At 43.7% G+C, this 22,317-nt stretch overlaps 1 protein-coding gene across 3 annotated transcripts in view; it reads right to left on the bottom strand.

The window, feature by feature from the left end:
* PRELID2 (PRELI domain containing 2) overlaps positions 1 to 22,317 on the bottom strand; it is a 66,161-nt gene that overhangs the window by 18,005 nt on the left and 25,839 nt on the right. For 2 of the 3 annotated variants that reach the window (XR_013998801.1, XM_081137328.1), the window contains exon 5: positions 14,399 to 14,504. Coding sequence is in view for 1 of the 3 variants with exons in the window: in XM_081137328.1 (XP_080993454.1) it covers positions 14,399 to 14,504 (106 nt within the window). In the remaining 2 variants the exon portion in view is untranslated. Of the gene's footprint in view, positions 1 to 14,398; positions 14,505 to 22,317 lie in introns of those variants that run through there. The other variant, XM_081137329.1, reaches the window with a different exon arrangement.

Below are 22,317 nucleotides of genomic sequence, written 5' to 3'. Positions count from 1 at the left end.
GGGTGGGACTGAAACTTCTAAACTTCTGAGCCATCAGGATCACCTCATTAGAACAAGATACTCCTGGTGCATTATGACCTAGGAATTTACAACAGTTTTAAAAGCCTTGTGTTGGAGACAGGGTCAAAGACAAATATTAAAATAAGAGATGCTCCTAGTGCCCTTATCACTTATGAAATAACAAGATCTGTGCCAGGGACTGGGGGTAGAGACCAATATGTATATTTTCTATGATCTCACAGAGAAATGGAAGAAATGGCCGTAATAATGTAGTTGATACTTTTTTTTTTTAAATCCTCACCTAAGGATATTTTCCCCATTGCTTTCCAGAGAGAGAGTGGAAGGGAGAAAGAGAGAGACATCGATTGGTTGCCTCCCACACATACCCCGACCTAGGCCAGAGATGGAGCCTGCAACCAAGGTACTCGCCCTTGGCTGGATTAAAACCCGGGACCCTTCAGTCCAAAGGCCGACGCTGTAACCATTGAACCAAACCGGCTAGGGCCATAGCTGCTACTTTTTAATAGTTGCTCTACTCTTTCAGTTGCTAACTAAACGGGAAGCGTTTAGCGTTAATCACTAGGATCACATTCTTTGTGTTGCTTGGCCCCAGCTACTCCTACTTGGATTAGCGACGCCCAGGCGGACAATATTCTAAACCTACCCGCTGCCTCGAATGTTAAACAAGTAAATAAAATTCTTCCCTTCGATAAAAAATCCAAGGCTTATAAAAAATACATTCACACATCCTTCACTTGGTGAACTGCAAGGGTGAGAGTCCTTTTAAATACCCAGCGGTAAGCAATTCTGGCTGCCTGGCTGCGCCCTGAGACTGCTGCGAGATTCTTCAGGTGATTCACACCTTGTTTGGATTTGGCCAACGAGCTGGGGCTCCCTGGGAAGTCACTTGTTAGACTGAAGTGTAAAGGGATTCGCTGCTGGAAAAGTAAAACCAGGGGGAGAGATGCCTCATCACCAAGGGCTCAGGCTAAGGCTCCGTCTGCCTGGTTTGAATCCAGGTCATACTACTCCCCACCTGTGTGATCCTGGGCAAGTCAACGTGCCTCTCTGCGCCTCCTGGTCTATAAAATCGTGGTAACAGTGCTTGCCCAGACAACTGTTGAGCAAATTGAAGGAGCTAATGCATGTAATATACTAAGGTTGTTGCCTGGGACATAGAAAGTGCTCAGTAAATATTACCTGTTACTGTTACCTGTCCCATTACCCCAAAAGACGAAACTTTTCTCTGCTTTTAAGACTATTAATAAGGTAATAAAATGAAAACATGAACTCTCACCATTTTTGGAAAATAATACATTATGTACATGTGTTCACTAATTTAACCAAATATGCATTGAGCACTAAGTATGTGCTAGGTATTGAAGATAAAGTGGTGAGCCCCACACAGAAGCCTGTCCTTCAGCGAGGGAAACAAAGGATACATTCAAAGAATGTTGAAAACAGACACTTACTGCGAAGAGGACTTCAGGGAATCTTTTTTTTTATACAAAATATGAAAGTCTCTATGTATAAAGATGTTTCACACGGTCTCACTTATAATGGTAAAACTTGGAAATAACTCTAATGCGCGATACTAAAGGAACGGTCAAATCAATGATTACATAACTACTTGATGAAATATTATGCGGTCATTAAAAGCCTGGCTTTGAAGTGTGTGTAGTTACTGTGAAAGGGACTTGCAATAAAATATTACCTGAAAAAAGCTGGACCTGAAATAGTACTTACGCTGTAATTCTGTGGGTTTAAAATTTGCATATGAAAGCCTAGAAGGAAATATGCCAATCTGAGTCATAATGGAAAGATAATTATCATTTACAGAGTATTTGTTGTGTGCCAAGGTATTTTAAGCACTTCTTTACACTATTTCCTATAATTCTCACATTCATAAGGTAGGTGAGAACTATTTATTCACATTTCACCTACAAAGAGATTAAATCTGTATATACCCTATGACAGCGCTGAGATTTAAACTCAGGTTGGGTTGACTCCACTAAACATCTGTCAATGTCATAAGGGGGAAAATAAGTTTTTGCTTATAGCTTCATTGCCTTTTTCTTTTTAAATAACTGATCGTTTGCTGTGTGCCAAGTCCCTGCCGTAAGTGTTTTATGCATATAACTCAGTTACCCCGCACAAGTACTCTGTAGTAGGTTCCAATACTGTCCTCATTTTACAGATGAGGAAAGTGAGACCCCAAACATTACACAGCTTGACCAACGTCACAGGGCTCATCGGTACAGAGTACCCGGCTGGTTTCAAAGACAACTGGGGCAAAAAAAATGCCTGGCTCTCTAGAAAATATAATTTAGAACATGCAGGGAGTGCCTAGTCAAAAACGTTTCAAATAAATCTTTTAAAAAATTATGTTTAAAGACTGAGTCTTTGGGCGGGGAGGAGTGCAGCAGGTTTTTAAATTAAGAAACTTTTTGAACAAATCGAGAAGTGCAGAGATTAGAAAAACCAGTGGGCTCGAACGAGTGTTAATGTCTTTAAAAGTAACAAAGGCTACATCCCCACCAAAGACCACTGATCGAGAGAATTTTTCATTATAGCCTTTAAGTTCTTCTTAAACTGGGTGTCAGTATGAAAGGAGTTAATTAACTCCCCCAAAAGCCACCATTTTCCTTTACTAAGGAAATTCAGAGAAAAATAGGAAAATGGGTTAGCTAGAATCCAAGGAAGAACCCTAATCAAGGAATAAGGGGGCCCAATCCCAGGCAGTCAAAGGGTTTCAAAAACACCAAAAGCGACAAAGAAATATCGCTCGGGCAAACCCAGGTTCCTGAGACACAAGGCCGCTTTCCCCGTCACAGGCAGACGCTCCCACCTGCTCCCCTCACCTTCCTGGTGCCTCAAGTGCCACAGAAAGTGGGCACAACCAAAGAGTCCTTGAGCAAGAGAAGAAACTCCACAGTGGAGTGGGGAGGCAGAATAAGAAGTCACGGACAGAGGCGGGGGGACGGACCAAGGGGAGCAGCAGGACACCTCCGAGAGCGGGGGAGCATTTGGACAGCATGCCGCAGGCCTTCTGGGCTTGAACCAGCGCATGTACCTCTGAGAAATGGAATTGCCTTTGCAGCTCAAGCTGCTCTTCCCAGGATTCTGCATTAACCCCTGATCGGGGGGCACCTCAATGGCATTTCCCTGGCCTTGTTGGTCAAACTAAGAGCCTTAATTTGGCACAAAGAGCCTAGCTGTCTCCAAGCACAATCCTGCAACGGATTTGATCCACCAAAGATTTGTGCCTCCAATGTCCTGAGTCCGCACCATCTGCAGACGCAGCCTCTGGTATTTCAGTGCAGCCTGCACAGAACTATTTCAGTTTTCAGTTCTGAGCCAGCCTTAGGTTTATACAAGGTATGTGTAGATTTATGGCGGTCAAAGATTTCTATTTTCTCACTGTCTTTGAGTTTAGCACAACAGAGGGCGAGAACAGGCTCAGAAAAGTGATAGATTGGCTGGGAATTCTACCCGGGATAGCGGGGAGCACATGGCTCCCAAGTCTCCAGAGATACCGGGTTGGTTATAAGATCAGAAGAGCAATAGGAAAGCAGGTATCACAGTTAAGTGTGACGGAGACAAGAACATTTTCTCTATGTTCTGACACGTCTACTTCAAAGTCATAGGTACGCCCCATGCTCATGGAGACAAGTCATGCACTTGTCTTGTCTGCCCACCCAAGCTTTTTGGGGGAAAGGGTTCTGTACTCTAGGTCTAGGGGTCAAAGTGGACGACAGTTAAGAAGCTCAGCTCTGAGGTCAGACCACCTGGACTTCCAGCTCTGCCGCTTACTGGCTGATGACCTGGAGCAAGTATTTAACCTGTGTCCCTCCATTTCCTCACATGTTAAGAGGAAACGTGGGAACAACAAGTCTCTCTTTCAGAGGGTTACTGGGAGAACTCAATGTTCACAAAACAGTGCAGGGCTTGGCTCATGGCAAACATTCAATACATTTGTAACTACTACTATTATTATTATATCTGGCTTTCTCCGAAGTTTTCAGAACAGTCTGTGCCTACAGAAGACGTGGATTAAAAAGTAAGCCAACATATCTATTACTGGGCACTGAAACTTCGGAGGCACCGACAATATCTCCAAATCTTTGTAATGTGCAATTTATTTTGTTCACATGCACTGGATTTTAAATGAAACTGTTACAACCTTACCAATATGCTTACCACCTAACAAGTACTTTATAAAAGTATATTTTCATTTTTAAATATTTTATTGCCACCTTAAGCCTTGACCATCTATTTGTTATATGAATCATGACACTCTTGAATCCATACTTAGATTAAACACCTTAATTTTTGTGCAGGATTAAAGACTATTTGTCAGATAAATTTTTTAAATCTTGGTATTTACAACATTGGGGGAAAAGAGGGCTGGCTGGAAAAAAAATCATACGTGAGAATTGAAAATGATCTCCTAGTCCAATCCCTGATTTTACAGACAATGATAGTAAAGTTCAGAGCAACTAGTCCAAGCAACATGGCCATCAGAGTGTGGCCAGGGCAGGGCCAGAGCCCAGGCTTCCTGACTCCTGGCTCAGTGCTCATTTCACTTTGCGGAGACATGACGTCTGATCGCTACTCAAATAATGACACTGCGCTCAGGAAACTACTTTCTGTCATTTCAAGTAAGAGCTTAACTTCCCAGGTTTCATCTAGTTTCACAGAAGGCAAAGTCCCCGCATTTCAGCTGGCTGATTTAAGGGATTCCGGAAAGCTTCACCCCTGAGCAGTCCATTACAACCCCAATGAATTCAAATAAGCCATAGGGGGAGTGTGGATCCCTAAGCCTCATAGTCAAGGCAAAGGCATGGATTTAAACTCAGTGGAGGGAACAGAAACTGTAACAGAAACTCACAAAATACTCAGTTTCCCCAAGATATAGTCAGCAGAATCTTCCACAGGTGTTCTTATGTTGGGCTTGTGACTTTTATTTATTCTTTTGAATGAGTTTTATTTGTTCTTTTCCTTTATCTTGCTCTTGTGGGTCTTGAAATATCCACTCTTTGTTAGGATTGTGATGACCGTGAACGTATGTGCACTAGACATTCAATTCACATCAGGGAATTCATCGGCTCAGGATAACCAGTCCAAGGTAACACAATTAAAAGGCTTGAGGAGAACTGAGATCAAATAACTAATGACAGAAGCATTCACTTTTAATGTCATTAGAGTAGAAATCAGAAATCTGGAGCTAACCATTTCATTTCTTCTTCACAACGATCCTACGAGGGTAGAATAATTAGCTGCTTTCCTGACAACAAATGGAAGCTCTACGAGGGTGAGTCATTCATTCAAGTCATACAGCAGGATAGCTGATAATACCCACAGTCAGCTCACAGTGGAAGCTATAAATTGGCAGAATTCTCCTGGAAGGAAATTTGGTGATATGTATCACAGGTCTTAAAAATGTGCTTTAATCTAGGAAGCTCCCAGAAATATACACGAGTATTTACAGTCACAGACTTACCAGGATGGCAGGAGTTCTGACGTGGCTCCCAGTGACCCCTGCCTCCTCCTGGCTATCCCTTGTGTGAATATAAATATATCTACACACATGCCCACACAAGTATAGCATCTTCCGGCTCAGGGAATTTTCTCCCATATTAAAATGGATTTTTGTAAGGCTCAAATAAGCACATATGCTAAGGAAGCAGCACATTCAGATCTCTTTAGCTGTAGCATGTCTAGGCCAGACCTTCTTCAAAGGCGAAGCTCAAATTGTTTGAGTCGCCTGCATTGCTCCATTGACAAATATTTCACATGCTGTTGCACTCAATCTTCCTTCCGCCCAACGCAGCAAGAATATCGACGGAACTAATAATGGGGCTTTGCCAGGGCAGGGGCTGAAATAACAAATTACTTTATCACACATTGAAAATGTACTTCTCAAACTTAAAAAAAAAAAAAGGAAAGTTCTATGCAAGTGCATAATGAGAGCTCTGTGTTTTCGCAGCATTTGCAGTCGGCTCTAAGTACTCAGACAACTGGGCGAGCTTTCATGGTGACACTGTAATCACCCGTGGTCTCTCTCTTTTCTTTTTTTTAAATTTTTTCAATGACGGTTTACATTCAATATTATTTTGTTTTAGTTTCAGGAATACAGCACAATGGCCAGACAATCATATACCCTACAAACTTCCCCCCAATACTTCCAGGACCCACCTGGCACCACATAAAGCCATTACGATATCGTTGACTGTATTCCCTATGCTGTCCTTCACATCCCCGTGACGACTTTGTAACTAGCCATCTGTACTTCTCAGTCTCTTCACCTTTTTCATCCAGTCCCCCAACCCCCTTCCCCTCTGGCAGCCATCAGTCTGTTCTCTGTATCTAACCCATGGTATCTCTTGAGTGTCTCCCAGAAAAGTAAAAGAGCCACACCTAAAAGTTCTTTTGATTTTGGTTAGAAATTTTTTTTTGGGGGGGGGGAAGAATGGGGGTGAAGGAAAGAACTAGTGAATGTTTTGTTTTGATTTGGAGAGATGGAGGCCAAAACTCCAAAAGGCAGTTCTACCCAATGCAGCATAAAGCATGCTTTCTCAATGGGGCAATATCGAAACAAGGTGACGATTTGTCCTTGCGAGTGAAAAGCACTAACACTTTTTGTGTATAAAGCAAAGATACCATACAGCCTATAAACAGATAATCAATATATCTATTGTACTAAACTTTCATGGGGGTGTGGGACATTAGGAAAAAAATGTCTTGCCCGGCCGGGCATGGCTCAGCGTTTGAGCATCGACCTAGGATCCAGGAGATCGTGGTTCAATTCCCGGTCAGGGCACATGCCAGGGTTGCGGGCTGATCCCCAGTCGGGGGCGTGCAGGAGGCAGCCGATCAATGACTCTCTCATCATTGATGTTTCTCTCTCTCTCTCCCTCTCCTTTCCTCTCTCTGATATCAATAAAGATATTTAAAAAAAAAAAAAAAAAGTCTTAAAAGGCTCCTAGGGGGAAGGGGTGATAATGGAAAAAATGCTGAGCCACACTGGCCTAAGAAATGCGTCCCCCAAACTGGGAGGCGCCTGCAGAGCCGCGCCTGCCCCGGGGAGTGGCCTGACCGGCTTCCTCCTCTGAGAAACCTGAGGTCGGCCTGGGCTCTGGCCTGGCGCCTCCCCTCCGGCTTCAGGGTCGTTGGCCATTCCCCTGGGCTGCAGAAATGGGCCTGAAGCCTTCCTGTGTCCACACTGCCACCGAGCCCTGTTTTCCTTCACACTCACACCTTTCTCCATGTCCCTGGTCTGTTGGAATGTGCTTGCCTACCTCGGGCATGTTAAAGTGCACACTTGGCACCCAGGGTGCTACTTGTTGTGGTGGCACTTTTTCAGCACTTCCAACCAATTCTCTGTTGGCTATCTTGGGTCAAAACTGTCCACCAGAAGATGAAATCGAGACAAAGGGACAGAGGCTAGGACGAGTCAGGAGGGGGTGAGTGCCTCCGAGACTGAGGAAAAGCACTCTAGGGCACACGCAGTCGTGTCAGCAGTGAGAGCGGAGGGCAGGTCACGCTCCCTCTCCCGCACAGACCTGAGAAAAAGGCACGGTCATGGTGCGCCCCATTGCTGTCATGGACAACGGTAGGTGGCTATCTTGAAAACAAACTTTCAAGCAGTTCCTCAAAAAAAATTAGACACAGAATTACCACAGAACCCAGAAAAAGAACTGAAAACAGAGATGTGAACGGATATTTATACACCATGTTCATAGCAGCACTATTCACAATAGCCGAAAGGTGGAAGCGACCCAAGTGCCCGTCGATGGGTGAACAGGTCAACAAAACTCGGTATAGAATATATACACACGACAGAGTATTACTCGGACTTAAAAAGAAAGGAAATTCCGACACACGCTGCAATATGGATGAGCCTTGAAAACATGATGCTGAGTGAAATAAACCAGACACAGAAGGGCAAATATGTAGGATTCCACTCACAAATTCATAGTAGCCAAATTCATAGAGACAAAAAATAGATTGCAGGTTCGATCCCTGGTCAGGGCACATACCTAGGTTGTCGGTTCAATTCCCAATAGGGAGCGTGTACAGGGAGCAACTGACTGGTGTTCCTCTGTCACATTAATGTTTCTTTCTCTCAAATCATTAAAAAAACCACATCTTGGGGTAAGAATTAAAAACAAAAATAGAATGATGGTTGCCAGGAGCCTGGAGGAGAGAGGAGTGGGGAGTTCCTATTTAATGGGTACAGACTCTGCTTAAGAAAATGAAAAGGCTCTGGAGATGGATGGTGGTGATGTCTGCACAACACAGAATGTACTTAGCGATGCTGGACTGTACTTAGAAATGACTAAGATGGTGAATTTTATGTCATGTATATTTTACCACAATAAAAAACTTAATATACATTTTAATATTCTTTCTTAATATAAAGGTATCTTCAAAACAAGAAGCACAACAAATCTGTAGTCCACAGGAAAGCAGAAAAAGGACATGTCGTCACAGTAAAAATGACAGACATGCCAGCTAAACACACCTCAACCTGCACGGCATTACGGCATTTTGGCATTTCGGCAGGCCAGTCTGGGTAAGAACAGAGGCTGGGGGCTCTGAACAGAAGGAGGACACTGCAGCCACTCGAGGGCCCTTTCAAGTAACAACGTCATGGCCCCTCACTCCTCTGGTCCACGGCAAGTTCTTCCACGGTGACTGAGCTCCCTGCTTCTGCAGGCCCCATCCTTACTGGACACAGCACATCTCCTCGCACATCTGGCCCCGAACAAGCGGTCTAAGTGCAGAGCCCATGGATGTGGCATAGATACAAGATCCCACCTTCACCACCACTAAACAGTCGTGGTACAGTCGTCACGAGCACACTCTGGAGTCAGACAAGCTTGGGTTCAACTTCCAGGTTCATTACTCTCTAATGCTGTGACCTTGAGATGACTTCTTTGCCACTCCCAAGTTTCCCTATGCGTAAAATGGGAATAGCTCCTGTCTCACAGAATTGTTTAGATAAATAGGTAAGGTAATGCCTGCCGAGCACAGCACCTGGCCATCCAGGAAGCTCTTGTTAAGCACTGGTTGCTTTTAATATCCTTGCAGGCACTGAGCCAGTGCTGCGCACTAAACACCAAGTGGGTTCAATGAATTTTCACACTAACTGATGTGTATTCATCGCCTGTCAGGGAGTTCAGCTGTCTTACTCCTACTTGTGTCTCCAGCATCCCACCCCATGCCTGGCTCACAGCTGATACCCAAAGTGTTTGCGGAACTGAACTTCTGAGTTTAAAATCTAGTGTGTGCTCATAAGAGTTTGAGGAGTAAAAACAAAACAAGACCAAAAATGTAATCATAAAAAGAAAGTATAAAAAAGAAGCATGTGAGTAGGATTTTTAAAACCAAAGAGGACACCCCACGCTTATTTGACCCGTGTTCTCCAGTACTGAAAGCTTTCAAGCGTTGCCGTCACACCTCTCCGTGGGAATGCATTAAAATTCCCACATGTGGACAAGTAAACTCAGGATCAGAGGGGTGAAGTGACTGGTGCTACATCACAAAGACAACGGCAGTGTCTGGGCTTTAACATCAGAACTGCTTCCATCTCAAGGGCCTATTTGTTGACTTGAGTACAAAGGGGAAACCCCCATCCTCCTACCCACATATTCACATTCCAAGAGCAAAGTGGGGACTGAGTCATGTATGGAAGACAGCATTTGGGTCAGAAAAGCCCTTGAATTGCAGGTCACCTCTGAGTGGCGAAGGGAAAAGAGAAAAGCAACGAATAAGCCCCCAGAGGCACTGTGACCTCACTTAGGGGTCTGTGTCAACGGCTTTTAATTTACAAACACAGGGATATATACTCTGTCAGTGTCTAGTTTTGCTGTTTCTGGGGAAAAAAAGATATCAGATCCCACCTTTACCACCACTCAACAGCCTCAGGAATACAGTTCTAAAGTGAAAATAACATTGGCTGAAACCCTCCGTGGTGACCTCTACAAAAGCCATTTACACAGGCTCGGCTGTGCAGGCTTTATCAGGAAACCAGGCTGACACCGGAAAATACCACCACTCAGATAAAAGGTAGAAGACACTTAAGCCGAGTGGCTCCTAGCATTGAAAATCTAACTAATTAAACTCAGTCTCTTAAAAGAAAAAGTTGGAAAAGCTAAAAGCTGGCAGAAAAAAAATATACTCTTACTTTTGAGCATAATGAGTGAGAATACAGAAGAATCCTTTGGCTTCCTCACTTTAAAAATTTAGTCCCGTAATTATTTCCAGATAGTATTCTTCAGAAACCAACTGTGGACCTCTACTCATTTCCACGCAAATGCACAGAGCGCTGTCCAAGGTACTACTACGGGTTGGAGGGGAACCCTCTCTGCTATCAAGAGCATAGAACCTGCTGTGAGGCCAGAAGCCTGTGGGAGTTCAGGCATTCCCACGCCTCAGCAGCCTGCACTGATAAAGCGGCAAGGGGTAATGCTCATTGTAAATGATGGGGATGTGAGTCCAGACTCTACTTCCTCTAGTCCTGTGATCTTGAGAAGACCCATTTGGCCCACACTTAACACACTGCCTGGCACAAAGCAAGTATTCAGTATATGGTTGTAAAAGGAAGGAAGGTGGGCAAGCAGCCATCCACATGTTGGGTGCACTTATCTCTTCAAGACATTTCTCATCAACAAAATGGGAATAATAATGTCTACTTTATGTACCTCACAGGATCAGAATGTATGCAACCACTGTATGCTTAAGTCATTAACAGGTTTGGATTAATGGACAGGTCAAATACAGACCCACTGGGTTAATCAAACAAGTTATTTATGCAAAGCAAGGTCTGGCAAACTATAGCCCATGGGCTAAATCCACCCACTACCTGTGTTTGTAGGGTCCATGAGAAAAGAATGGTCTTTACAAATAAACATTTACAACCAATTTGATAGTGAGGAAAACTAATTTTTTTTATCCCAATTCAGCTACATGTTATCTCCACCTCTCCCCCCAATTCCATTCTTCTACGAATTATATTCTTAGTAAACCAGTTATTACCAAAAAACTATACTAGACTACTATTATTATATTTTTTAATAAAATTGGTGCAAATTTGTTTTTCTCTTGTTATAAAGTACCTACAGAAGATCTCAATTGTGCCACTTGACCCACAGAGCCTAACTTTATCTGACTCTTTACAGAAGAAGTTTCCCGCTCCTGATCTAAACAACGTACAAGAAATTAATTCAGTCAAGGACGTGACAATAAGATTATTTTTCTCATCAGCCTTATTATTTTCAGAGTGTAATTTTGCGGAACATGGACCTTTTTACACATGCATATTTTGCAATAGAGCAGAAAAACCTGCAACAACTTCTGAGTGAGTAATGGTCAGACCTTCCAGAAGCTCAACTACCCTCTTCACGCCAGGCCAAAACAGGCTAGGCCACTCTGGAGACGTGCTCCTCAGGGCCAGGAACACATCATTAATCTCAACAGTACGTCTATGGATACAGTACAGTACCAGACACTCATTCATCACCCTCAGCCTTCCAGACTAACACACCATGGACCAGGCTCATTCGTGAACCATGATCTGCAAAATAAAAACAAAGGTCCACTATGCAGAATACCTCTGGGGTCATAACTATAGTTCCTTAGACCAGCCAAACTACGTATGAGGTAACATATGTGTAAGTCGTGAGTAAATCCTGGGAATCGGTGATCATGCTCATAATCATAATTAATAACAATAATAATATCATAAAATAAACATTATAAGTAAAATAAATATTAAATAACAATTTAAAACCACTTCAGAACAACTGTAATAGGCATATAAAGATGCATAAGGAATGGACTTTTCCCTAGGCAAGAAAACAGGACATAAGGATCTCATGTGAAATATCATATTAAACTAAACACTGAATAGCTCTACCTAAAACAGATACATAGGACCCTAAACACCAAGGTGGCCTCTGAATCACCTTCCTGGAAGCCAAAGGTCCCCAACTACAGAGTCTGAAAACCACAGAAATGGACAACTAGGAAATCCAGATATCTGTGTCTTCTTTATCCCTAATATTGGGACAATAATTATAGCTTTCTCAAAGGTTTATAAGGGGGAAAAAGGCTCTTCCTTTCCGTCTGGCCGCAGCCATCAGGGTTCTTAAAAGTTAAATGACTTCCAGAAAACGTAGCAGACTCATAAAACCTTAAATTCCTTTCCACTCAAAAATCTCAAACCATCTATTTTGTGTGTAGAGGTTGTTCAACTAAAGGAATAAATGTCTGTTAAACAAAAAGGTTTGTAAGGAATAAATAAGATAAATAAAAATTCCTTTTACAGTGAGTAGCACACAGTAATAATTAGCTATTATTATCATTTTTATTAAAGAGTTGGCATCAGATTGTATATACTATAAATGTAATTATTCATTCTGATTATTTCTCTTAATTAGACTATAAGTATTCTCCATATTATCACTTACTCTTCATTGGTATATTTTTAATTTAATGGGCCACAAACAGCACTTTAGTTTTACTTTGATTTGGATTTAAATAATTAGTGAGGGTAACTATTTTTGTATATATAGAGTGTCCCCCAAAAATGTATACACACACTTTGAATAATTATAAAGGAACTGTTTATTAAAATACATTTCATTTTCAAAATTGAGCTATCAGCTGTTAAAATGTATACACATTTTTTGGGACACCCTGTATTTGTTTATTAACTGTATTTTTTCTTCATATGTCAGTTTATGAGCCTTGTTCAAGAACCCAATGGGAATATCCATGGTTTTTTACAATTATTAATGTTGGGAGATTAAAGATGGTGGTGGACTGAGTGGAAGCTACACTGACACTCTCCCGGGACCAAACTAAAAATACAACAAAAATATAGAAAAATCACCCTGAATAATCAACTGCAACTGAAGACGAGCTGGGGAGCATCCTCATAACCAAGGACGTAAAGTGGAGACCACATAGAGACTGCTAGGAAGTGCGGAGGCACAAGAGGGCTGCCTGGGCTCCCACAGGCAGCAGCTGACAGTCCCGAAGGATATTTCAGCTGTGGGGGTTCCCACTGAGGACTCTGGGGACTAAACCCCAAGCTGGGCTCCCCAGCCCAGAGCACCAGAACTGAAAAAGGTGCCCACATAACATCTGGCTGTGAAAAGCAGCAGGGTTTCTGTCTGCCAGGGAGAGACAGCTGGAAATGCAGGCACCCTCTTACAGGGCCAATGCACAAAGTTTTGTGTGCAGTCACTCACCGTGGGCTCCAGCAGAGGGAGGGCAGAGTGGATTAGAGCTGTGTAAGGAGAACCTAGGGTTGTGGGCTCTGGAGATAGAGCTCAGAGGGCACCCCTCTGGATTCCTGTGCCAAGTCATTCCTCCATACTGCAGAGGCAGACATTTACCTTCCAAGCAGCTTTTGCCTGAGGGGCAAGCAATTGCCCCACCCTGCTGGAAAACCTCTTACCCTACCCAGAGGAGTTTCTACAGCCTGAGGTTCATTAAGAGAATCAGATTAATCAGCCTACAGGCAGAGGCAGACTTCACAGTGCTTTGAGTCTTTGCCTGATCTGCTTCTAGACCTGCCCCTTGGAAAAGCAGACTTTGGTATGCATCTTGGTCCTGTCCAAAGGCACCCAGCCCCAACAGAGGGAACCTCAAGCTGTAGGTTGTTGATAGCTCCAAACAGGGTACTCAAGGCCAGTCACAAACAGTGTCTGACAAACAGCACCAGAGACCCTCCAAAAAGACTGAGAGTCCTAGCAGGCCTACCTAATATATAGAAACAAACTCAAATAGGCAGTCAAAATGAGGAGACAAAAAACAAGCACCAAATTAAAGAACAAGAGAAGTCTCCAGAAAAAGAGCTAAATGAAATGGAGATAAGTAATCTATCAGATATAGAGTTCAGAATACTGATTGTAAGGATGCTCAACAGCATGAGAAAAGATATGAAAACTATGAAGGAAATTAAGAATGACATAGCAGAAATAAAGAATACACTGGAAGGAATAAACAGCAGATTAGAGGAAGCTGAGGACTGGATCAGTGAATTAGAAGACAGGGTAGAAAAAAAATCACTCAATCAGAGATCCAAAAAGAAAAAACAATTAAAAAACAGGAGGACGGTCTAAGGGAGCTGTGGGGCAACATGAAACGTAACAATATTCACATCATAGGAGTGCCAGAAGAGGTCAAAAGTAAGCAAGGGTTAGAGAACCTGATTAAAGAAATAACGGCAGAAAACTTCCCTAACCTGGTGAAGGAAAAAGTCACACAAGTTCAGGAGGCACAGAGTCCCAAGCAAGAAGAATCCAAAGAGGCCCACACCCAAACACATCATAATTAAAATGCTAAAATTATTAATGTTGATTCCAAATGGAAATAAGCTTACCTTCTGGGCTCCCTGTCTTAAGAATGTGCTGGCAAAAGTTTCCAAAATGCAGTTGAGAAAGCCAGCCCCTGTAATTGAAATCTTGCCTCTCTGAATAAACTCTGTCCTGCAAAAAACAAAAATATACATCTTAGATGTCATTTTACATTCAGATATTTAAACCACAGGGATTTCCAACAGCCTAATTACCACCTATAATCACAACAAAAGATTTTGTTAAACAGAGACAGTTTATATAACAGAAGCAACAGCCTTATTCACACTAGAGTATTTGTTTCAAGTTGCTAAGGGAGTAGATTTAAAAGTTCTCACTTTCCCCTCCCCCACCAAAAATTTGTAACTATGGGAGGTGATGGATGTGTTAACTGACCTTATTGTCATAATCATTTTGCACGATACACATATATCAAATCACTACATCTTAAACTTACACAATGTTATATGTCAACTGCATCTCAATAAAGCTGGCAAGAAGTGAAAATATATGGCTGCATAATCCTAACGACTGCAGAACATAGGATTTCTAGTCATACCTAATAAATAATTCCATGATGATAGTCCATGATCTTTAAAAAGTTGTTCTACTTGACCCACAATAAACAAATTTAACTAATTCTACATATTTATATCCATTTATTAATTCTAAATATATATGTGTGTCTATATATACCCGTTTCATGCTGTAAAATGGCTATTTAAAACTCAGTCTGAGACTATGATCAGCAGTATGATCTTGAGTAAATTATTTAGATTCTCTTAACTCAGTTTCCTCACAGGTAAACTGGGAATAACCACAGTATCTTCCAACTATTATGAGAGGTAAATGAGCTAATGCATACAACAGAAACGGGAACAGTTCCTGACTTGCAACGAGCATTCATTAAATGTTAGAGAGACACACAGAGACGGGAAAGCCGGACTCCTGGAATGACTTCTTTAATCCTCAATACGAAAGGGAGGTAAAACAGATTAGATGTGCCACGACCCTATTTAAAGTTCTGCCAATATTAATTCTCTCCAATTCATAAAACAGAGGTTTGGATCACACTTGAGAGTGATGTCAGAAAGACGGCAGAATGGGAAGGCCAGGCCCTCCTTCCCCCTTGGAGGCACTGACTTAACAACAGATGGACAAACTGCCTTTGTGAGAACTCCATCAACCAGTGAAGAGGGGAGCGCAGAGCCAAGCCGAGCCACATCCAAGCGAGTGAGAACGTTTGTTGCACCTACCTGTCACGGCCCCCCCACCCCGCACAGCGCAGCACCATCCGCAGAAAACTCCCAACTCCTGGCTTCTCGGCCGGGAGGGAAAAAGAAGAGTGGGATGTACGTCCAACACGCAGGTTTTCCATGGGGGCTGCCGGAGGAACCGGCTCCTGTCCCGCCTGTGCAGGATGCTGAAGGGGGGACAGTGCACCCGGGATGCCGGGGGCCTGCTAGGATCAAAGGTAAGCATGGTGGCTTATTACAGCACAGAGCCCACAGGCCGACACCCAGGAGAGGGTGTCACATCAGCCAGCGCAGGAGAGCATCCCACCAAGGGGAACCCACAACGACCCGGGCAGAAGGCGGAAGGCAGAAGGAACAGGGCTAAGGACTCGCTGCTTTTCTGAAGATTCCCCCTAGGTGGTAGAGTCTTTGTGATTGTAAAGAAATCTGAGTCTTCTATAGGACTGACTGGAGAATAAGGTGGGTATAGGAGATGTCAGGAGATGAAGCTAGAAAGACAAATGGAGACCACCAGTCTTCTCAGCCTGAGGAGCTTAGACTTCACCCTGGAGACAACAAGGACTTCTCTTCTGAGGCCACCAAGTGACAGGTACAGATGAACAGGTATCTGTACGTCACTGACGGAAAGGCTTGTTTTCACTGCTTAATGCTTTCAGACGATCTCCTATCCCCCATTCTCCGCACAATGCCTGCACTCAGTGAGTTCAAGGAGCATCTGTGAAATGACTGAATTGATTTAAATTTCTCTACAATCAAAAAAGAATCTACAAAGGAAATATTTCCCCTACCTTCTTAGATTTCTATGGAAAGGAGATATGAACCACGGCTCTTCTCTTCTCTGTGTGTGTGTGTGTGCGCGCATATATGAGCACATTTACTGACACTAAGAAAAATGTTCTAAGAAAATTATGGATCCAAAAAACTATGATTTGGGTAAGAATAGTTATCTAACTTAATTATTAATTAGACTTTCTCTCCAATCCTCTTAGATCAGTAGCCTCTACATTTAGACCATGCACACAGAAAAACAAAGCCTTCAGAACACTTGTCCCCCCCCCCCCCACACACACACGTTATCCTAGCCAATCCAACATAAATAGTCTAGGCAAATAGTTAAGTCTAGGCAAAGCAGCTTCCACCTCTTAGATTTAAGCCTCTATAAAATGATTTGTTCCTGTGACACTAATCTTTCCTGTCTTCACTCCTGATGAGAGTAGAATTTAACCGTTATTTTAATATTTTAAAACAAAAAGTTGAGCAGTCTTACTCTCTTGGGACAGATGCACTCTTTGATCCTCAAGGCAACTGTAGGTGAGGGATTAATAAAAGTCTCTCTTACATCATATCCTAATGATATTTCTTTTCGCCAATTTTGGGAGAAGTCTAAGTGCTCAGAAAAGCACGCTCAGGGCTTTCCCACACATGGGAGAGTAGCAGGACAGGGAGGCGGGGTCGGGCCCTTGTCGACAATGAGATGAGAGTTTATTACATTTTAAGTCTGCCAGAGAAGACGACGTTGCATTCCCCTAAATAACTCACTAGCAAAGCACATCAGATATTTTCCTCTTACTGCACATAGGTCACCTAAATCCCTCACGCAGGATAAGCCTCACGTAAGTTCCTGTGCAAAACACAGCAGGTTACACAACAATATACAGTTTAATTTCAGCTCTTTCTGACGAAGAAAGAAAAGATGGGTGGATGGATGGATGGATGGATGGGTGGATGGATGGATGAACAAACAAATGGATAGAGCTGAAATATTAACAAGAGAATCTCTGGGCATTAGAATTATAGGTGTTACTTATTTTGTTTTTTGTTTTTTTACTAATTTTCTATAATAAACATGTATTACTTGGCAATCAGCAAAAATATTAATAAAGCCCTGAGGATCATTTTTATATAAATAAAAATTCTTCTTTATATTCTCTGCGCTACCAAGAACCATCTCCAGCAGAGGAACATGCTAACTTCTGGCTTACCCTTCACTTAAAGCCTCATTAAATCTCCCGTTGCCTTTCCTTTTCCCACACTAGGTAACCTCGGTTCTTGGTGCTCTTTGTCCTAAGACTTCCTCCCACACCCAAGCTTGACGTGGTCTGTTTCACACAAAAGACATAAGGTGACTCAAGTTTTCCTACACACGTCTTTTATCTGTTAAGCCTAAAGGAAGGACTGCATCTCCTTTACGATGTTATATACCTGGGTCACACCTACTCTTCAAAAAACCGCATAACAACAGTGTATATTTTCTATCAGACATTGCATTATCTTCTGAGGTTGTTGCTCTTAAATTTTTTTCTAACTTTTACTGAGGAAACTATGGTAAAGAGAAGTTAAATAATTTGTCCAAGGCCATATAACTTGATGTCACGCAGATTCATTTTCTACCATCTCAAAACTGCAGTCCTGCTCCTACCCCAGTTAACGACACAACCATCCTCTTAGTCTACGAGCTTAGAAGTCTCAGCAACATGTTCTATGGTTCCCTTTTCCAATCAGTCCACTCAATCAGTCAACAGGTTGTGTTTCGTTCCTTTCTAACGTCTCTCCGCAGTCAGTGTCATTCTCTCCCTTGCTTCTGCTATCACCTGAGTTTAGCACAGCATATTCTCTCTCCAGGACCATCTCACTGCCTCCCAGTGGGGTTCCTGCCTCCAGTGGGGGCTCTGTACCATCCAACTGCCCACAGTCAGCTTCCCAAGCCCACTCTGATGTGGTCCCTGGCTGTTCACTAAGGCACAGAGAATAAAGCTGGCCCACTCGGTAAAGATTCATCCCTCTTGCTGCATAGTGTTCCACTGTTTGAAAACACTCCAGATTACTTATCTATTCTACTGAAGATGGACATTCAGAATGCACCCAGTTTGGAGCTACTACCAACAGTGCTATAATAAAAATATGTATAATGCATCCAGGTACATATGTGCACGAGAGTCTCTAGAGTATCTAGCAATTAAATATCCGGGCCACAAGACAGGGATAATTTCATTATTTTGTTTTCTGTTACTCCTCACAGGAGGATATTTTTTCCATTGACTTTTAGAAAGAGTGGAAGGGAGAGGGAGGGGGAGGGAGAGAGAGAAAGAGAGAGAGAAAAACATGGATGTGAGAGACACACATCGACTGGTTGCCTCCCGCACGTGCTCAGACAGGGCCCAGGAATGAACCTGCAACCCAGGTACGCGCCCTTGACCGGGAATCGAGCCCGAGACCCTTTGGTGCGTGGGCCGACGCTCTGACCACTGAGCCACACCAGCCAGGGCACAGTTTCGATTTTAATAGATCATGCCACATGTTTTTCTGAGTGGTCGTACCTGTATTTTTTTCCCTTCATTGCATCAATTCCAATTGCAACGACTAGCACATGGTAGGAAACCGACAATCCATCAGGGACGAAAGGATGGAGCAAAGAAGGGAGGGTCGGGAAGAGGAAAGGGAAAAGCAAAAGGAGGGGAGAAAACGACAGCCCATCTCAGCACTTGGCTGGGGTCAGTAGGGGGGCAGCCTGCACCTGGCTGAGAGACCAGCCGCCCCAGCATCTGGCAAATGATGTAAAAAGAGGCTCGTTCACTCACACGGCGCCATATCTGAGTCACATCTATCCGTCTGTCTGTCCACAGGCGGACCCAATTCAACACAGAGCACAATGGAGTCACAACAGAGGGCGCACGGCTCCCGTGTCGGAGCAGCTCTGCCAGGGTGAATGGCAGCTCACGCCATCTCTCCCCTCCGTTGGGGTCATTTAAAATCCCGGTGCCTCCTGGACTGGGGAAACAGCAACGTTCAGAGGAAATATGGATCAGGAATTAATGCCCAGAGCACACAGCCACCAGCTCAGGATCCTGACAAAACAGGGGTTCCCGGGGAAGCGAGCGCCTTGAAGTACTGGCAGGGAGGAGTCGCAAACCTTGTCCAATTGTTTTCATGACGGGAATTTAATCCAAGGTGTCTGGGGGAAAACGAAGGTTCCACGGATATTCTTGCCGTGGTGACATCGCAGGTCTAGTCACGATGCTTCCGACCTCCTCCTACAGCCACATCAGGGGAGCCCCAGAGGAAAGGGGGGTCTGCGGTCAGGATGCCTGCCCCGGGCCTGACGCTTCTGCGGAGGCCGTGGGCTCAGACATCCACTCCACTGTGCCAGGGCACGGAGCCTCTCCTACCCTCTTCCCAAACCCACCTGCACAATGTGTCATGATGTCACCCGGCCCCCATCTCCTCTCTACAGGGCCTGCGGACCTGCCGACGCGGGCAAGCCCGTGGAGCTCCGAGGCCGTCTCCTCCGTGCCATGGGGCTGACACCTGTTTCAGAGGTTGCTCCAGCGGTAAGGCGACGCGTGGAAGGCACTCAGGGTGATGTGGGTAAGAACCCAACAGATGTCAGCTAACACCGGTAATGATGGCGCTTCTGTCCCTATTCTGCACCACCATTCTCTCCCGCATCCAGAAAGGGGAGCACAGCGCCTGAGGTCAGTGCCCACAGTACAGGCCCAGCTCCAGGCAACTCGGGGACCTTTGTACTTCACTAACTTCTGGGTGGCACTCGATCCCCACACACCGCTCAGCGGGGAGCCCTGGAGCTCCAGGGCCGCCCACTCCCCAGGCCTCTCCCCCATTCTGCACGCAGCCCTGGGAGCCCGGCCCCCTGCCAGCCGCCCCGCCTCGCTCCCGCAGGGCCCTCTCCGTCTGAGCGGCTCTCCTCACCCGGCCCAGGAACCAGCGGGGCGGTGCTGAACTGCTGGCAGTGAGCCGCAGGGGGAAGAGCGTGGCACTAAGGAATGAGCAGAGGGAGAATCTCGGGACGCAGCAGCCCCGGGTGGGTGCATATTATAGATCAGGGTGCCTTGGTCTCTTAAAACATAGCATCTTAAGAAGTGGTTGTCAAGCCCTGCCCGGTGTGCCTCAGTGATTAGAGTGTCCCTTCCCCTCCCCAGGCACCAAAAGGTGGTGGGTTCGATTCCCAGTCAAGGCATGTGCCTGGGTTGCAGGCTGGATCTGTGGCACCAGTAAGGGCATGTGCAGGAGGCAACCAATCGATGTTTCTCTTCCCCTCTCTCTCTCTCTCTCTCTCTCTATATATATATATATATATATATTCCCCTCCCTCCCTTCCACTCTCTCTAAAAATCAATGGAAATAATATCCTCAGATGAGAATTAACAACAAAAAAAGAAAATTGATCATCAATAATAACAGATAACATTTTTTAATAGCCTAGTATGGTAAAGCATTACATTAACTCCTTTATATATATATATATATGTGTGTGTGTGTGTGTATATATATATATATACACACACACACACAAGCATCAGTAAATTCTCACAACAGCCTCATGAAGTTGAAAAAAATCCTACAGATGAAAAAAAACTGAGGTTCAAAGAGGTGAATTTGCTAAGATCACACAACAATAAGTGGCAGGGCCACCATTTGAATCCACACTTAACCTCAAAACCCTCAGATCCCCTGTCCCTTCCCACAGTCCTATACCTAGAGAAGTGCCTACGCAATGCAAGCTTGCTGCCATAAGGCTTCAAAATATACAACAGTCTGCGACCTGGTCTGATAGGAGGTGTTAGGATATGGGTCCCACAGGTGCATGCCTCCCACTCAGGGCTGGCTTCCAGGATGTGTGATCTATGCGGTCGCACAGGCTCAGCTGTCAGAAGGGCTGCACACTTAGCCAAATGCCCTGGTACCAGTGTTGTGAAATTCTTAACCATTTTTGAACACGGGATCTGTATTTTCATTTTAAACGAGGCCCTGCAAAATGATGTAGCTGCTCCCAATCCCCTTTCAAAGGTAGGTCTACACAACACTGCCATTTGCCGTGCCCCTGGGGAGTTTTCTGAGATGCTTAAGAATGCATGTTTCAGTAATAAAACCCTCAAACATACACAAACTCTTGGGCACATAACATCTACCTCCAACAATGTCTAAGCAAATAATCTTAGAGGAGGGCTTAGGCCAGCCTATAAAGATACTCATCACATCATTATTTATAAGAGCAAATCATAGGAAATAATGCAAATGCCCCCAAATTAGGACATTAATAAAGCACACTAAAATAATCGTACCCAATAAATACGTCTGATCAGCCATAAAAAAAATTTTTCAAAAAATGATATATTTAATAAGGAAAGACAGTCCCAAATGTAATGCTAAACTAATGTAAATGTCAGAATACCATGTATGGTGTAATTTCATGTTTGTAATGAGTAAATAAACTATAGCCACTGTAGTATATAATCTTACAGTGGAATGCTACACAGCAACATGAAAAGAACAAACTATTGATACACATAAGATGATGCTCATTGGCATGATGCTGAAAAAAAAAAGAAAACTAAAATTACAGAGCACAGACTGTACAATTCCATCCATGTGAAGATCAACCCCAGCAGAACTATAATCTTAATCCATCCTTAATCTATAAGGATGGAGCTCAGAATATTGGTGTCTTTTGGGGTCACTGACTAGAAGGGGCACATAGCTGAAGAGGGCATGAACATATTCCATTGTTGTTTTTTTATATGTATTTTTCATATGTATTTTTATATGTATTTTATATGTCCTACCACAAACATGGAATACATATAAAAAAAGAGGAAGCATTACTTATCAATATAATAAAGAATACGTGGAGCAAGATTCATCCAAAGTCGACGTATGTGAGGGCTGGAGGG

The sequence above is a fragment of the Miniopterus schreibersii genome, assembly GCF_964146895.1.
Source record: "Miniopterus schreibersii genome assembly, chromosome: 4".
In the NCBI taxonomy this organism is placed as follows: domain Eukaryota; kingdom Metazoa; phylum Chordata; class Mammalia; order Chiroptera; family Miniopteridae; genus Miniopterus; species Miniopterus schreibersii.
The sequence above is the reverse complement of the archived record's forward strand: the minus strand, read 5'-3'. Positions and strand labels throughout refer to the sequence as shown.